Source organism: Carlito syrichta, unplaced genomic scaffold (assembly GCF_000164805.1).
Source record: "Carlito syrichta isolate Samal-C Ts95f unplaced genomic scaffold, Tarsius_syrichta-2.0.1 Scaffold287601, whole genome shotgun sequence".
In the NCBI taxonomy this organism is placed as follows: Eukaryota; Metazoa; Chordata; class Mammalia; order Primates; family Tarsiidae; genus Carlito; species Carlito syrichta.
The window spans coordinates 87,071-104,098 of NW_007231697.1; the positions used below are offsets into that span (position 1 = coordinate 87,071).

Below are 17,028 nucleotides of genomic sequence, written 5' to 3' on the forward strand. Positions count from 1 at the left end.
AGAACCCGCGCCTCTGCTGGGCCAACACAGCACTCAGTAACCCTGTTCACACCTCGAGTTTAAAACTCACCAACTCGGGGCCCTCCTCCTCTGAGGGGTAGGGCTGGGAGGTCTCCGAAAGATCCGAGAACGGGTCCGCCCAGTCCGGCGGCGGCCATCCCTCTTCCGATGCCTCAGCCTCTCCCGCCCCCTGCTCCCAGGAGCCAATCATCGAGCTCGGCTGCGGACCTGGGACCAATCAGCGACCTCAGCCCCTCCCGCCTTCCGAGCGAGGCGGCGCCATGTTTCAAGGGCGGCGCGGTTGGTTCTGCGGCAGCGTTGGCCAAGAGCTGAGGCAGTTCTGGGGTGGGAAGCGGGGCGGAAGCGGCGGGTGCGGTGGGGCGGGGACCCCGGGGACCCCCTCCTCGCTCCGATGTCTTGGCTCTAGGGCACTTGCTAGGCTCACCCTGCGCTCTTGCCTCTACAGTGGCCGAAGGGGGGACGCTCAGTGACCCGCAGGCCGCCGACTTCTTGTTCAGCTGCGACGCCTCGCACCCAGACACGCAGAGGTACCCGAGGGCCGCCGGCTGCGCCCCTGCGTCACGAGGAGCCTGGAGTTGGGGACGGGTTACAGCCCGCGAATGAATACTGGTGGCAGGCCGGGCGCGGTGGCTCAGCCTGTAATCCCAGCACTTCGGGAGGCTGAGGCGGGAGGTTTGCTGGAGCCCAAGAGTTCGAGACCAGCCTGGGGAACGGGGACCCCGTCTCTTCGAAAAGTGAAAAAGTCAGCCGGGCGTGGTGGCCTCTAGTCCCAGCTACTCGGGAGACTGAGGCGAGTGGATGCCTGAGCCCTGGAGGTCGAGGCTGCGGTGAGCTGTGATCACGCCACTGCTCTCTAGCCCCTGGCGACAGAGTGAGGCCCCGATATGTATTTGAGGGGGGCCCCCAAAAGCCCGGAATTTATTTGTGAAAAATTGTGTATTTATTCTTACATGTCACCTTCAAAGTACTCTCCGTGTGCTGCAGTACACCTACCTAGCTGCTTTTTCTACCGCTCAGCAGTTTTTGAACTCGTCAGTTTCCATGATTTTCAGTGCTTCTGCCTATGTGTTTGTTTGTTTTTGTTTCACCTCTTACACATTGGCAAAACAGTTCCCTTTGAGGACTTTTTTCATCCAGGGAAACGCAAAAAATAAAGTCATTCGGGGTGAGATCGGGTGAATAGGGAGGGTGGGGCACGGGAGGTCATGCCGTTGTGGGTCAAAAACTGCTGAACATTCAGTTCTGTGTGGGCAGGTGCCCTGGTAAATCACCCATCATGAAATGGGCAAACGCGTTGAAGGGATCTAAAAAATTCAGTGAAGCTGAATGCAGCCTTTCTCAACAACGATAGTTGGTACACTGATGCCGGTGGGTTCCTAGAACACTTAACCTAGGGGGAAAGCTTGTACAACAAGGGGCCAGCTCTCCAAAAGATAATTCCCGGGGTTTTTTTTTTTTTGGTTGCTCCTCACGTGTACACACACACACACACACACACACTATCTATCTATCTATCTATCTATCTATCTATCTAATCTATCTATATTAGGGTCAGATTGGAAGCTATCTATCTATCTATCTATCTATCTATCTATCTATCTATCTAATCTATCTATCTATATTAGGGTCAGATTGGAAGCCAGCAGGTTTTCAGTCCTAGATGTGAGGAAAAATAGACAACATTTCTTTCCTTTACACTGTAGTGTCATGACTTTCCACTGGTCTCTTCTGGAATTCCAGGCTTGTATTTCCAGCTGCCTCTCTCTCACCTCTGTGCGGTGACTTGAGGGCCTCTCATAGTCAATGTCTAAACCAAATCTCTTGATTACCCCTCATACCTGCACCAGCTACTGTGTAGTCTCTTTTCAATAACAACCCTACCCCATCAGTCATTCAGGGTCAAATACCATGAACTGGGTCCTGGTAACTGTTCTTTATTCTCACTGCCACTAAATTAGTAGCACTTTGATGACCTTTTGTCCAGCGACTTTTTTTTTGTTAGATTGGAAATCATAGTTTATTTAGAAAGTAAATGAGAGAGAGAGAGAGAGAGAGGAGATTCACCTCCCCAAGATAGGGGAGGAGGTCAAAGCTTAGGAAAACATGGCCTGGCCATAGCTCTCAAAGAACACATGGCCAGGCCATAGCTTAGTAAGGCAATGGCCTGTCCAGCGACGTTCTAAGAGATTACCCTGCCTTGAATCTGTCCCCGAGACTTCCCTTCACATGGCTTTCAGATTTCATTTACAAAGCAGAGATTGTGTCATGTCCCTAACACCCTCTCTTTCTCCCTCCCTTCCCTCCTTATTACCTGCTGATTTGGGTCTTGGCTAGCCCCTACTTTGTTTATTTCCCAGTTTTTCTCATACCTTCCATAGCCAGTCAACCTGAATTGCCATTATGGGGCCTTCATGCATGCATGCCTTTCTTTTTTCCTGCAATGCCCTTCTTATAAGAAAAATGTTGTTTTCTATATGTGATGCCCACCCCCACCCCCACCCCAGGTTTAAATGATCCCTCTTTATAACAGTGACTATGGATAAAACTCATAGGCTGCTGTTGATAATCAGTAAACAGAACCATTTTAGGTCAAGCTTCCTAATTCATATAATCATTAAACGAGCCTCTAAAGCGGAGATTGATTTGCCTAGATTTAGGCTCCCAAAACTAGTAATATCTTATGTCATATGTTTTTACTTCTTTGACAGAAAAAAAGAACCAACATAAGTTGGTTAAAAAATCTTTTAATGTTGTGTCCTCTATTTACTGTCATTTATTAATTCTTTTAAAAGGTTCTATACATTTTTGTTTCATAACCTAAATTATTTCCTTTCTTTCTCCTAGAATATATCAGAGCCTTGATTACATAGAAGATAATGCTACAGTTTTTCATGCCTACTATCTCTCTGCAGTAGCTAATACTGAAATAAAAAACACAGTGGCTTTGGGTCATTTCATTCTTCCTCCTGCATGCCTGCAAAAAGGTTAGCAAAGGTCATTCAACAAATCCAGCTAATCCCTGTTAGATAGCCAAGTTCAGTTTTACTTATTTTGTTCTCAATAAGAGATTTTTGAGTTTTGTATCTATTTAACATAAGTGGAAAAAGCATGGATTTTGAATTAGATTGCCTTGAGTTTATATTCTGGCTTTTTTTGTTTATTGCTCATTCACACATTCATTGAGCTCTTCCTGTGGGCCAGATTTCAACCCAGGTGCTAGGGATTCACTAATGAATAAGACAGACTCAGATCTTGCCCTCATAGCACTCATGGGTTAGGACCCAACTCTTGCTAGTTTTGTGATCTTCACCAAGTTACTTAACTTTTCCCAAGTTGTTTTGAGGATAAAATAAGATAATATATTAAGGTGTCTGACATGTGGTGAACATTTAATAAATGTATTCTTTGCTAGTTTTGAATCTTCATTATTTTTCTATTTTTTCCTTAAGATATTTAAGGATTGGTTATGATAATAAATCCATATATTTGATTTTTCCTTATACATTTGAAAGTACGTTCACATTTTTTTCCAGCCACCCTATGAAGTAGAAAGAGTTAGTAAATAAAGAAACTGCTTCTGAGATGAGTTATTTTAGTTTTTCCTGCTTGGAACACCCTTTCTTATCTTGTTCTTCTGTTCAAATCCTACCTATCTTTTCTGGGCTAACTTTATCCCCTTTTTGTAGGTTTTACGTTATTACCCAATTCTTTTTTTTTTTTGAGTCTTGGTCTTTGTCACCCATTCTGGAGTATAGTGGCATGATCACGTCTTACTGCAGCCTCCAACATCTTGGGCTTAAGTGATCCTCCCTTCTCAGCCTCCCCTGTAGCTGAGACTACTGGCATGTGCCACCATACCTGGCTAATTTTTCTGATTTTTGTAGAGACTACATCTTGCTATGTTGTCTAGACTGGTCTCGAACTTCTGGGCTCAAGCAATCCTCTCATCTCAGCCTTCTAGAGTGCTGGGGTAATTACAGACATGAGCCACTGTACCTGGTCTATGTGTAGCTTATTTACCCAATAGATCTATGTTCATCTTCAGGAAGACAGATTGAAGCAGAGTATGAATTCCCAGTAAGGAGAGTATTAAAAAGAAAATAAGACAAAAAACTTGGAAATTATATACAAGAGATCTTAGATTCCCAAGATATTGGGTTCCTACCATAGTTGATGTCCTGATGAGACCTAAGTATAATTTATAACACTAAACTAAGTGGTTACATAAATTAATTACTGGATGGGAGAATTGATTTATTAAAAAACTTTGTGCCAGTCAGTGAATAACAACCTTCAAGAAACTTATATTGGGCCGGGCTCGGTGGCTCAGTCTATAATCCCGCGCCTTGGGAGGCCGAGGTAAGTGAATTGCATGAGCCCGCGGGTTCGAGACCCTCCTGGGCAACTTGGCAAGACCTCATTTCTACAATAAATCAAAAAAATTAGCCGGGTGTGGTAGCGCACGCCTGTAGTTCCAGCTACTTGAAAGGCTGAGGCGGAAGGATCGCTGGAGCCCAGCAGGTCGAGGCAGCGGTGGCCGGGAGCGGCCACTGCACTCCAGTCTGGGTGACAGTGAGACTCCAACTCAAAAAAAAAAAGAAAAGAAATTTATATTATACAATTACAATGATTTTTTAATTTGAGTTGGAGTCTCACTCTTTGTCGTCCAGGCTGGAATGCAATTGCATGCTCATGGCCACTGCAGCCTCGAGCTGCTGGGCTCAGGTGATCCTTCCACCTCAGCCTTCCAAGTAACTGTAATTACGGATGTACACCACCATGCCCAGCTAGATTTTGTGTTTTATTGTCAAGACAAGGTCTCACCAAGTTACCCAGGCTGGTCTTGAACTCCCGGGCTCAGACAATCCTCTTGCCTTGGCTTCCCAAAGTTCTGGGATTATAGGCTAAGCCACCGCGCTCAGCCAATCTGATTTTAAATTATCATTCCTATCCAATCTCTGAGTTTAGTATCTTATATTAACATTTATTTAAATATTTTAAAAATCTGTTTGAAATGAAAGCAAGCTCCTTTTTAAAAAATTATACATATTTTTCTGCCTAGAGCAGTATTGTCTAACAGAAATATGAGATGCAAATATGAGCCACATATGAATTTTAAATTCTCTAGTAGCCACACTAATAAAATAAAAATAGCTGAGTGAGGTGGTGTGCACCTATAATCCTAGCTACTCAGGAGGCAGATGGGAGGATCTCTTGAGTCCAGGAGTTTGAGGGTATAGTGCATTATGATCACACCAGTGAATAACCACCACACTCTAGCCTGGGTAATGTAGTGAGACCTCCCTCTCTAAAATAAAAAAGAAAAGATAAAAAGAAATAGGTAAAATTAATTTTAAGAATATATTTTTATTTAACTAATGTATACAAAGTATTATTTTAATATATAATCAATATTGAAAATTATTGAGTTTGTTTTGATATTAAGTCTTCAAAATCCAGTGTTTATATTTGCAGCATATCTCAATTTGGACTGACCACACATTTCAAGTGTTTAGTATACACACACACACACACACACACACACACACACACACCGATGTCAGGGCCTTCCTTAGATGTCAGAGTTTTTATTAGGCATATATGTGTGTGTGTGTGTGTATACATATATATTCTAGCAGAAAATGTCGACAACAGTGATTATCATATATATTGGAATCATCTGGGGAGTTTGTTAGAAATGCAAATTCCTGACCTCCTCAATGATCAGATTCAATAGGAATCTGCATTTTAACAAGTATCTTAGGTGATTTTGATGCAAATAGAATAACGTTGACCTAGAAATTTGACACTTTAAGCAAAATTCAGAAGTCTACAAAATTACTTTAAAAATAGTATCAGATTTGTTTTTTCTCACCACAGAAATAAGAAGAAAAATTGGTTGTTTTATTTGGGAACAAGACCAACATTTTCTGATAGAAGAGGTGAGTTAATTAAAGTACTTAGTTGAAAAATTTCTGAAAGCAATATAATCTTTAAAATGTTTACTTGTGACATGTTAGCACAAATGAGCCAGATTAAGGAATTTAAAGGGCTTGCTTTTATTAATATTTGGTTTGGAATTGTCTTTACAGTAGTACATTAGTAAAACTGAGGCATTTTTGTATGTATAGATAAAATTATTCACATAAGAAACTTGAAAATTTGCTTCTGTCAGTAATGTATATGTGTTTGGATGTTTGTGTGTGTGTGTATGTATACATATATGTTTGGTTTTTTTGAATTGGGGATCTCATGTTGCCCATGCTGGAGTGTGGTGGCACAATCAAGGCTCACTGCAGCCTTGACCTCCTGGGCTCAGGTAGTCCTTGGACCTCAGCCTCCTGAGTTGTCAGGACTACAGACAGGCATGTGCCACCAGGACCAGCTAGTGTTTTTATTTTTTTGTGCACCACCATGCCTGGCTAGTGTTTTTATTTTTTTATGAAGACGAGGTCTCACTCTGTGGTCTAGGCTTCTGTCAGTAATATAAGGGAGTAGTGGGTGCATGGTATTTACCAGTACTTTACTGTCAATGTAGATTCTGACTGATTAATTCCAGTGATGTGCCATTTGTTAAATGTTTTGAATAACATCCCTCAGTAAATGAGTACAATACCGGAAATTGACTGATAGCTTTTGCCATCCTGCCTCAAATTTACCTATGCTTTTGACTGACTTCAAAATCTGTATGCAGTAGTCAAATTTGGGATGATTTGAGCATTAGAAAGAATAATGACAGTAATGGATTATAATACATTACGTAAAAAGAACCCGTTAGTCCATAGCAATGCTCAAAAGGAAGAACAGAAGGAAGAAAGGAAGGAGGGAAGAAAAGAAGGAAGATGAGGAAAATCTTCCTTTACAGAAGAATAGCAGCTAATATAGAAAGAATAGACCGAGCACAGTGGCATATTCCTATAAACCCAGCACCTTGGAAGGACTGCTTGAGGCCAGGAGTTTAACACCAGCTTGGGCAACATACAAAAAAATAAACAAACATAAAAAAAACATATAAAAACATAAATAAATAATTAATTGGACATGGTGGTGTGCACCTGTAGTCCTAGCTACTTGGGAGGCTAAGGCAGGAGGATCATTCAAGTCTAGGAGTTTCGGGTTACAATGAGCTACCATCATGCTACTGTACCAGTGTGAGACCTTGTCTCTAAAAAGATAAATAGATAGATGATAGAATAGAAAGTCTCCATTTACAACCTGCAATATAATAATTGATTTAGACAAGGGTCATTAATGGATGCTAAAATCATGACCTCTAATTATTACCCATAGACTGCGTATTAATTACCAAGGTAAACAATGTACCTTTATAATGGAGAGATCTGGCAGACACTACCTTAACCAACTGACCAAATTTAGCATCAACAGTTCTTAACCAACTGATCAAATTTAGCATCAACAATATTGGAGCAACCTTTCATTATGTTCGGTCTGATGTGATATAATGAGTACACAATATTGTCTCTGTAATATTCTTGTTCAAAATGTTAAACAGAATCTAATTATGACTTAACATTCAGACAGATAAAGAATATGGACTATACCACAACACAGCTAAGTGGCCTGTTACTGTCATTAAAAAAAAAAAAAAAGGCAGCTGGGTGCGGTGGTTCATGCCTGTAATCCCAGCACTTTGGGAGGTGGAGGCGAGAGGATTGAATGAGCCCAGGGGTTCAAGACCAGCTTGGGCAACTTGGTGAGACCTCATCTTTACAATAAATCAAAAAATTAGCTGGGTGTGGTGGTGCATGCCTGTGGTTCCAGCTACTTGAAGGCTAAGGTGGAAGGACCACATGAGTCCAGCAGATCAAGGCTGTGGTGGCCATGAGCATGCCACTGCACTCCAGCCTAGGCAACAGAGTGTGACTCTGACTCTTAAAAAAAAAAAAAGGCAAGGGAACTGTTCTAGATTAAGAGACATAACAAATTAAATGTGATGTATAAATAAACTGATTGGATCCTGGATTTTTTTTTTAACCAAAAAAGGTATAAAAGACATTTTGAGGGCTGTTGGGAAAATTTAACAATGGACTGTATATTAGATGATATTGAATTAAGTTTAATTTTCTTAAGAGTGATAGGGTATTGTATAAGTATTATGTAAGTATAAGAGGATGTATTTTTTAAGAAAAATGCATGCCAGGTATTAAAAAGTAGAAATGTCATAATATCTGCAAATGTTTTCAAATGGCTCAGCAAAAATAGAAGACACTCAAGGTGTTGAAAATGTTAAGACTTTGTGAATTTAGATGAAAAGTGTATAGTATTTATTGTACTATTCTTTAACCTTTTGGTAAGTTTTACATTTTTCTTTTCTTTTCTTGTGAGTTCGAGTCTCTATCACCCAGACTGGAGTGCAGTGGCACAATCATGACTACCACAATCTCGACCTGCTGGGCTCAGAGGATCCTTCTGCCTCAGCCTTCCAACTAGCTTGGACTGCAAGCAAGCACCACCACATAGTACAATATAGCGAGACCTCGTATCTACAGAAATTCAAATAATTAGCCGGGCATGGTGGCATGTGCCTGTGGTCTCAGCTTCTCAGGAGGTTGAGGAGGGAGACTTGCTTGACCCCAGGAGTTGGAGGCTGTGGTTAGCCACTGCACTCCACACTAGGTGACAGAGTGAGACCCTGACTGAAAAAAAAAAAGTTTAAATTAGTAACCTTTTGGTTTACTTATTTTATATAAATAAAAAGTAACATGACCACATTAGAGAAAATTTCAAAAATTGAAAAGAGAATAAAATCAGTCAAAGTTTTACTTACTAACACAACCATAGCTGGTATTTTTAAAATTCTGGTCTTCTTTCTTTATGTACCTCAAAGAATACATAATATAGTTATATGAATGTGTGTATAAAATTTTGTAAGTTTTCCCTACCAAATTAGATTGAATAGACTGAAATATATAAACATTTTATGCCTCTTGACATATATATCCAATATGCTTTTTAAAAGAACATTACTGATCAGATCATTGGTATGCTGATTTTTTAAAATGTGATTTCTTTTGCTATCTACAGCATGATGAAGTAACACCAAATGAAATAAAGAACCTGAGAGAAAGCAGTGAACCAGCAACAGAGCACAAAAGAGAGTTATCCAAAAGGTATTGAATGCATAAACTCCACTGATATTCAGTTCAATGTAGATGTGTTTGAGTACTGATTGTGTACTTATCTCATTTAATTTTGACAGTCTTCCTATGAGATTGTTGCTGTCATTATCACCATTCCCATTATACAGAAATGAGATATAGGATTAGAAAGATTAAGTAATTTTCCTGAAGTCATACAAACTTTTATTAAATGAGGGAGAAGCAGGTTCTGAACTGGGTCAGTCTAATTCCACAGCCCATACATTTTACTACTATGTTATACTTTCCCTGCAGAAAGGAAACAAGGATTTTATGTATATTGTGACAAATTAAATCATTTTTAAAATATAATTTTTTTAATAGAAAGGAACTACACTAAATGTTGGCAGTAATTTTATTAGAATGAAAAGTTATGAGTGATTTTCCCCCTTCTTTCCAGATTGTTTGTAATATGTTGCTTTAGTTTAAGAAATCAAATTTAAAGAGAAAATCAGGATAACTGTGCACACTTGTAAACCCAGCTACTTGGGAGACTGATGGGGGAGAATCATTTGAGCTGAGGAGTTGGAGGTTGCAGTAAGCCATGAATGCATCAGTGCATTTCAGCCTGGGCAACAGAGTGAGCCCTTGACTCTGAAAAAATAAAAATAAAATAAAGAAGTAAAAAAACAAACTTGGACTTGCTATCATTTTAGGCTCTCCTTCCTCATTGCAGCCTTATACATGATCTAGTCCTAGTTGTGTATTTTCCTATTCGGTGGGTTTCAAATATTCATGGGAAACACTGGTCATTCAAAAGTCTGTGTTTTGTCCCACCAAACCAGCAGCTGGAGTCAGCCCAAACTTGGCAACAAGGGAGTTCCCATAAGGGAGTGTCCCAAACCATCCTGAGATGGGACTGTTGGGATGAACCTCAGGGTGATCAGTCTAAAGCATTTATTAGGGGAACTGTAGAGTTCTGAAGCAATCCTCACAACCAACAGCATGAGAAAAGTGGTGTTCTACCTAGGTATATCCATAACAAGGGGGTCAGGGATATGGAGTTTATATGAAGGTTTAAGCAGATTGGCTCAGGACTGGGTGTTTCTTTCAGTGTCTTGGGCAGCAATTTAGATACCTTTATCAGTGGCTGAAAGTGCTCAAGGCCAGGGTTTAGGTTCAAGCCTGATGGCAAAAACCTGCATCTGGATGCGTCACAGGACAGTTAAGGCACTCTGATTTTTGATCAGGGCATAGAAAGAAAGCCAGGAGTGGGGGTGAGAAGAACTGGGGGACCTTGCAGTCTGGTATTTAGCTGTTGAAATGAAAATGATCACATAGTAGGTTATATTGCTTCAATATAAAAATAAATTATTTAGACTAGGTGTGGTGGCTCACACCTGTATTCCTAGCACTTTGAGAGGCTGATGCAGGAAGATTGCTTGAGCCCAGGAGTTCAAGACCAGTCTGGGAAACATAGCGAGGCCTTGTCTCTACAACAAATCAAAAAATTAGCAGGGTTTGGTGGTGCATGCCTGTCGTCCCAGCTACTCAGGAGGCTAAGGTGGGAGGATCACTTGAGCCCAGGAGTTTGAGGTTGTGAGCTGTGATTGTGCCACTGCACTTCAACCTGGGCGACAGTAAGAACCTGACTAAAAAAAAAAAAAAGATTTAATTGATATGCTTTTTTAAATTTTAAGTTTTTCTCCCACAAATGCCAATTTCCTTAATATGTAAAGAGGCATCACAAATCTGAGAAAACTGTTCAATCCAATAATAACCAGATATACTAATATGTATAAAGCTTAGGTAGCTGCCTAGAGCCTTTCTTTGTGAAACCACCAGAGGGTGCAGTGTGAACACAGATTAAAATATACCCTTACCCTAACCATAGAAACATTTGTCTTATTGGCATACTGCTAGAGACACTGAACACTTACTAAGTGAGCTATTACTGAACATATGCTAATTACAAGACACTTATGAGCTAAGGAGTCCACAGTATCTCATTTGATTCTCACAACCTCTTAAGATAGATAAAATAGTTTCAGAGAGCCAAGTAATTTACCCAATGTTATTCAAGGAATGAAGCTAAATTTAAAACCGAGTCTACTTTGGGAGGCTGAAGTGAGTGGATTGCCTGAGCCCACGGGTTCGAGACCTGCCTGGACAGTGAGACCTCATCTCTACAATAAATAAAAAAATCAGCCGGGCGTGGTAGCGCATGGATCGCCGGAGCCCAGCAGTTCGAGGCTGCGGTAGCCGAGAGCAGCCACTGCACTCCAGTCTGGGCGACAGAGTGAGACTGCAACTCAAAAAAAAAAAAAACCGAGTCTAGCTGACCCAAAGTCCACACTTTTTTTTTTTTTTTTTGAGTTGGAGTCTCACTCTGTCGTCTAGGCTGGAGTACAATGGCACACTCACAGCCACTACAGCCTCGACCTGTTGAGCTCAGGCAATTCTTCCACGTTAGCCTTCCAATTAGCAGGAACCACAGGAGTGTGCCACCACACCCGGCTAATTTTTTGATTTACTGTAGAGATAAGGTCTCATCAAGTTGCCCAGGCTGGTCTTGAACCCCTGGTCTTAGGCAATCCTCTCACCTTGGTCTCCCAAACTGTTGGGATTACAGGTTTGAGTCACCGCACCCAGCCCCAGAGTCCATACTTTAGTGACTGTGCTATTTTTCCTTCCTAATCTGAACACTTACTAAGTGCTGAGCTATTACTGAACATATGCTAATTACAAGACACTTATGAGCTAAGGAGTCCACAGTATCTCATTTGATTCTCACAACCTCTTAAGATAGATAAAATAGTTTCAGAGAGTCAAGTAATTTACCCAATGTTATTCAAGGAATAGAGCTAAATTTAAAACCGAGTCTAGCTGACCCAAAGTCCACACTTTTTTTTTTTTCGAGTTGGAGTCTCACTCTGTCGTCTAGGCTGGAGCGCAATGGCACACTCACAGCCACTACAGCCTCGACCTGTTGGGCACAGGCAATCCTTCCACGTTAGCCTTCCAATTAGCAGGAACCACAGGAGTGTGCCACCACACCCGACTAATTTTTTGATTTACTGTAGAGACAAGGTCTCACCAAGTTGCCTAGGCTGATCTTGAACCCCTGGTCTTAGGCAATCCTCTCACCTTGGTCTCCCAAACTGTTGGGATTACAGGTCTGAGCCACCACACCCAGCCCTAGAGTCCATACTTTAGTGACTGTGCTATTTTTCCTTCCTAATCTGAAAATTTCATGAATTTTTGTTGTTCTTGTTTTTAATTACTTTATTATTATAAATGCCAATGCATATAATTAGTCAAAATGGAAAATACAGGAAAAAAGCAAAATTTAAATTACAGCAACCTCACCACTCAGAGATAACCATCATCCACAATAGTACATTTCTCACCAGTTTTGTACATATACTCATATTTAATAGGATTGAACTCATACTGCATATATAGTCTCTTTTCTATTTGATTTTTTTTTTTTTTTTTTTTGAGTCAGAGTCTCACTCTGTTATCCAGGATGGAATGCTGTGGCCGATCATGGCTCACCACAACCTCAAACTCCTGGGCTCAAGAGATCCTCCAGCCCTAGCCTCCCAAGTAGCTGGGACTATAGGCGCACGCCTCCACACCTGGCTAACTTTTTAATTTTTTTGTAGAGATGAGGTCTTGCTATGTTGCCTAGGCTGGTCTCGAACTCCTGGGCTCAAGCAGTACTCCCACTTTGGCCTACCAAAGTACTGGAATTACAGACGTGAGTTACCATACCTGACCATTTTGCAGTTAATCTTCTATGGGTATGTTCCCCTGTTGAAAAATCTTTGATTTTATGATGTATAATGACTGTATATGGTATTCCATTTTATTGTTTGTTAAGCATCTTCTTCTGTTATTTATTTTATTGTCAATTTGTTACTATTATGACATCTTTCTAGAAAAAAAATCTGGCTCTACTTTTCAACTATTTTCTTCATGTAAATTCTTGGATGTGAAATTTATGATATAAACAGATAAAAATTTATTTCTCAAACATACTTTCAGTTTATTCATTAATTAGTATAGTAGTATATATCTGATTCTTAGAATATGGAGCTAGAGGGTATTCTTTCATACTGGAAAATCAACTGTAGGAGGGAAGATTTTCAAAAACCCAGAATTTATTTACAAAGCATTGTGTATTTATTCTTACATGTTTAAACTTCAGTCACCTTCAAAGTACTCTCCATTTGATGTAATACACCTATCGAGATTCTTTTTCCATTGCTCAAAACAGTTTTTGAACTTGTCAATTTTGCCTTTTAGTGCTTATGCCTTTTTTTTTTTTTTTCCACCTCTTCCATTTCGGCATGGACTTTGAGGACTTCTTTCATCTGGTCAAACAAACAAACAAAAAAGTAACTTGGAGTGAGATTGGGTGAATAGGGAAGGCAGGCATGGGGGTCTTACTGTTTTTGGTCAAAAACTGCTGAACAATCAGCACAGTGTGAGCAAGTGCACTCATAAATCAACCATCATGAAATGGGCAAATACATTGAATCTCTAAAATTCACTGAAGCCAAATGCAGCCTCTCACAGCAATGCTAGCTAGTACACTGATGCCAGTGGGTTTCTAGGCCATTTACCTAGTGGGGGAAGCCTGTACTACAAGGGACCTATCCTCCAGAAAAAAAAATTCCATTTTTTTGGGGTCCCTCCTCGTATATCATACAGCATGTTCAAATGTATGTACTGAAGAACTCTACAAAATTTTAATCTAAATCCACTTTCAGTTTGTTAAATAATTTATTGGGAGAACCACTGAGAGACAAAGTGTTCCCATGATGAATTCAGAATTAAGTCTTCTAAAGACAGTTTTGACTATGGTGGTTCAAGTAATACAGTGGTGGCAGGTTGAATGAAGGCAAAACTTTACTTTTAGTTTCTTCAGTGCTGTCTCATTTGATTAAGGAGGGCTTGAGAATACCCAAAAATGATTCTCCAGAGAATATCTGTCATAAGAGTTGTGTTCTCATTAATAATGAATCTCTCATTATCTGTCCATGATTGGAGGACTTTTTTCTCTGACAAAACCTTATATCTCCTGGTAGAGAGAAAGATGTAGTATAACAAAGAGCTGTGCTATTTGATATTTGATGACAGAGGGGGAAGGTCTTGTATATATTGCAGTAAAATTTATCAAGCGCAGTTTTGTGTTGTGTTTCTCAAGATCTTCAATGCATCTGACTGGGGTGCAGCCTTTCTTGATTGCAGTTTGGCTTTTCAGTTTTCTTAGTAGTTCAGTTTGTACTTGAATCACTACATGTAAATTAGGGTTTTCTCTCTTCAGTTCCCGATATTCATTCTGCAATTATCACTTGAATTTTTTTTTTTTTTTGAGTCAGAGTCTCACTCTGTCACCCAGGTTGGAGTGCAGTGGCACGCTAATGTCCACTGCAGCCTGGACCTGCTGGGGTTCAGGTGATCCTTTTGCCTCAGCCTTCCAAGTAGCTGGAATTACAGGCACACGCCACCATGCCCTGCTAATTTTTTGATGTATTGTAGAAATGAGGTCTCGCCAAGTTGCCCAGGCTGGTCTTAAACCCGTGGGCTCAGGCAGTCCTCTCACCTTGGCCTCCCAAAGTGCTGGGATTACAGGCGTGAGCCACATGCTCGGCCCACTTGAAATTATTGTTCTTTGGAGATCTCTGCTCTTCATATCTTTCTGATATGAATCCATTTGTTTAGCTTTTTGTAGTTCTATTTTGAGATTGCTGTATTATTTACTTATCCTTTCCAGCTCTTGTTCCAAACCATGGATCTTTAGGTCACAGCTCAACTTTTCCACCTCTCAGTTTGATGAAAGTGCATTGAAATTCCTCATCACCTGCTGAGTTTCCGCCTCTGTCCTTAGCTGGAGTTCTTTAGATTATAGCTATTCATCTAATACTTTCAAAGATTCAGAGTTGTTTATTCATTTTCATCGTTTATTCATTTGCTTTTCATATTATCTCTATCAATGTGAACCTCTTGAAAACCATAATAGGCCTTATTTACTTATTCTCATCCTACAAAACTTGTTTCTTCATCTAACTGAGCTCCTAGAAGCTTTTCTTCTAAAAATCTTACTCTTTTCTGTAATAAAGAATTCTTTTTCTCTGAATCCTAAAGTCAATGTTGATGTCTTCATATACAATGACAAAGGCAAAATGGGAAGCAACAGACTCATCTTCTGAATATATTGAAACTGGAGTTACTGAATCTCTTCTATGGGCTTTTTCATGACTCAGAATGCAGGTATCTTCTACTAATGCATCCATAACATCCCAAAGCTAGTCCACTTAGAGCCATCCCCAAGTTTCCATGCTCTAGGGTTTGGAAACTGACCAAAAACAAACTGGGTTGCCAGGAATCACCACAGGCTTCTGATTTTCTTGAGGACACTACAGCCTACCTTCAGAAGCCAGCCGCACTGGGCTCAGCAGAGGGATTCCCATTTCTTCTGCCTTGGCTCTTGGTATGAATATGCTAAAAGGTCATCATGCATATTGCTAGTTTCTTCCCCCAAAAGTGCAAATTTAAATCATTATCAGTGTTGGTCTCACCACATCCTTACCAGTATATTGAGTATTAATGTCTTGTGCTAATTTATTTATTTATTTATTTTTTTGAGTTGGAGTCTCACTCTGTCGCCCAGACTGGAGTGCAGTGGCGGCTCCCGGCCACTGCAGCCTCGACCTGCTGGGCTCCAGCGATCCTTCCGCCTCAGCCTTCCAAGTAGCTGGAACTACAGGCACGCACTACCACACCCGGCTAATTTTTGATTTATTGTAGAGATGAGGTCTTGCCAAGTTGCCCAGGCGGGTCTCGAACCCTCGGGCTCAGGCAGTCCACCCACCTCAGCCTCCCAAAGGCGCGGGATTACAGATGAGCCACTGAGCCCGGCTTCTTGTGCTAATTTAATAGATGAAAAATGTCATCTTGTTTTAATTAGCATCTTTCTTTGAACCTTTTTGCATTTGCTTGCTAGCATTATGTATTTCCTTTTCTGGGCTTGTTTTATTTGTTGTTATTTTTTGGGTTTTTTTTTCATCTTTTCTCTCTTTTTTTTTTTTTTTTTGAGTAGAAGTCTCTTTCTGTCACTCTGACTGGAATGCAGTGGCACGCTCACTGCCACTGCAACTTCACCCTTCTGGGCTCAGGTGATCCTTCTGCCTCAGCCTTCCAAGTAGCTGGAATCACAGGTGCACCATCATACCCAGCTAATTTTTTGATTTATTGTAGAGATGACATCTCACCAAGTTGCCCAGGTTGTTCTTGAACCCTGGACTTAAGCAATCCTATTGCCTTCGCCTCCCAAAATGCTGGGATTGCTGGCATGAACTACCATGCCCAGCATTCCATTTTTCTATAGTCGGGAGTGTTACTGTTTTTCTTATCATCTTATCAGACATTTTTTATTTAATAATTTATTTAATCATCTTTCTGCTAATTTGTCAAATTGTTTTCTCAGTTTGGCATGTAGTTTTCTTGAGATTTATGTTTTTTATTTTTACATTATTAAACGGAACACTTTTTCTTTATACTTTTTTCTGTTGCATCTTTGTTCAAAAAAGCACTTTCTCACTCAGAGATCAAATGAGTTTTTAAATCTGCAGATATTTATTTGGTGTATGGTATGAGGTGAAGATTTAAACTTATTTTTACATATAAAATTACCATATAAATTACCACCAGACTTAAAAAAAATAATCTATTTGTTATTGATGTGTGATTTCTGTGTCATTTTAAAAATATACAAATATGTGTGGATCGATTTTTCATCAATAGAATATTCCTTTATATATTTATGTATTTTATTTTATTTTATTTTTTTTTTTTTTGAGTTGGAGTCTTACTCTGTCACCCAGACTGGAGTGCAGTG

The 17,028-nt window shown here is 40.1% G+C and overlaps 1 protein-coding gene and 1 pseudogene across 1 annotated transcript in view; one reads left to right on the forward strand and one right to left on the reverse strand.

Moving 5' to 3' along the window:
• Positions 1-278: 278 nt before the first annotated feature.
• TERB2 (telomere repeat binding bouquet formation protein 2) overlaps positions 279-17,028 on the forward strand; it is a 27,603-nt gene continuing 10,853 nt past the window's right edge. Inside the window, exons 1-5 of the mRNA XM_008052868.1 lie at positions 279-345; positions 467-548; positions 2,866-3,005; positions 5,902-5,963; positions 9,067-9,152. Coding sequence (XP_008051059.1) covers positions 282-345; positions 467-548; positions 2,866-3,005; positions 5,902-5,963; positions 9,067-9,152 — 434 coding nt within the window. The 5' untranslated portion in view covers positions 279-281. The remainder of the gene's footprint in view (positions 346-466; positions 549-2,865; positions 3,006-5,901; positions 5,964-9,066; positions 9,153-17,028) is intronic.
• LOC103254881 lies at positions 13,970-15,333 on the reverse strand (annotated as a pseudogene).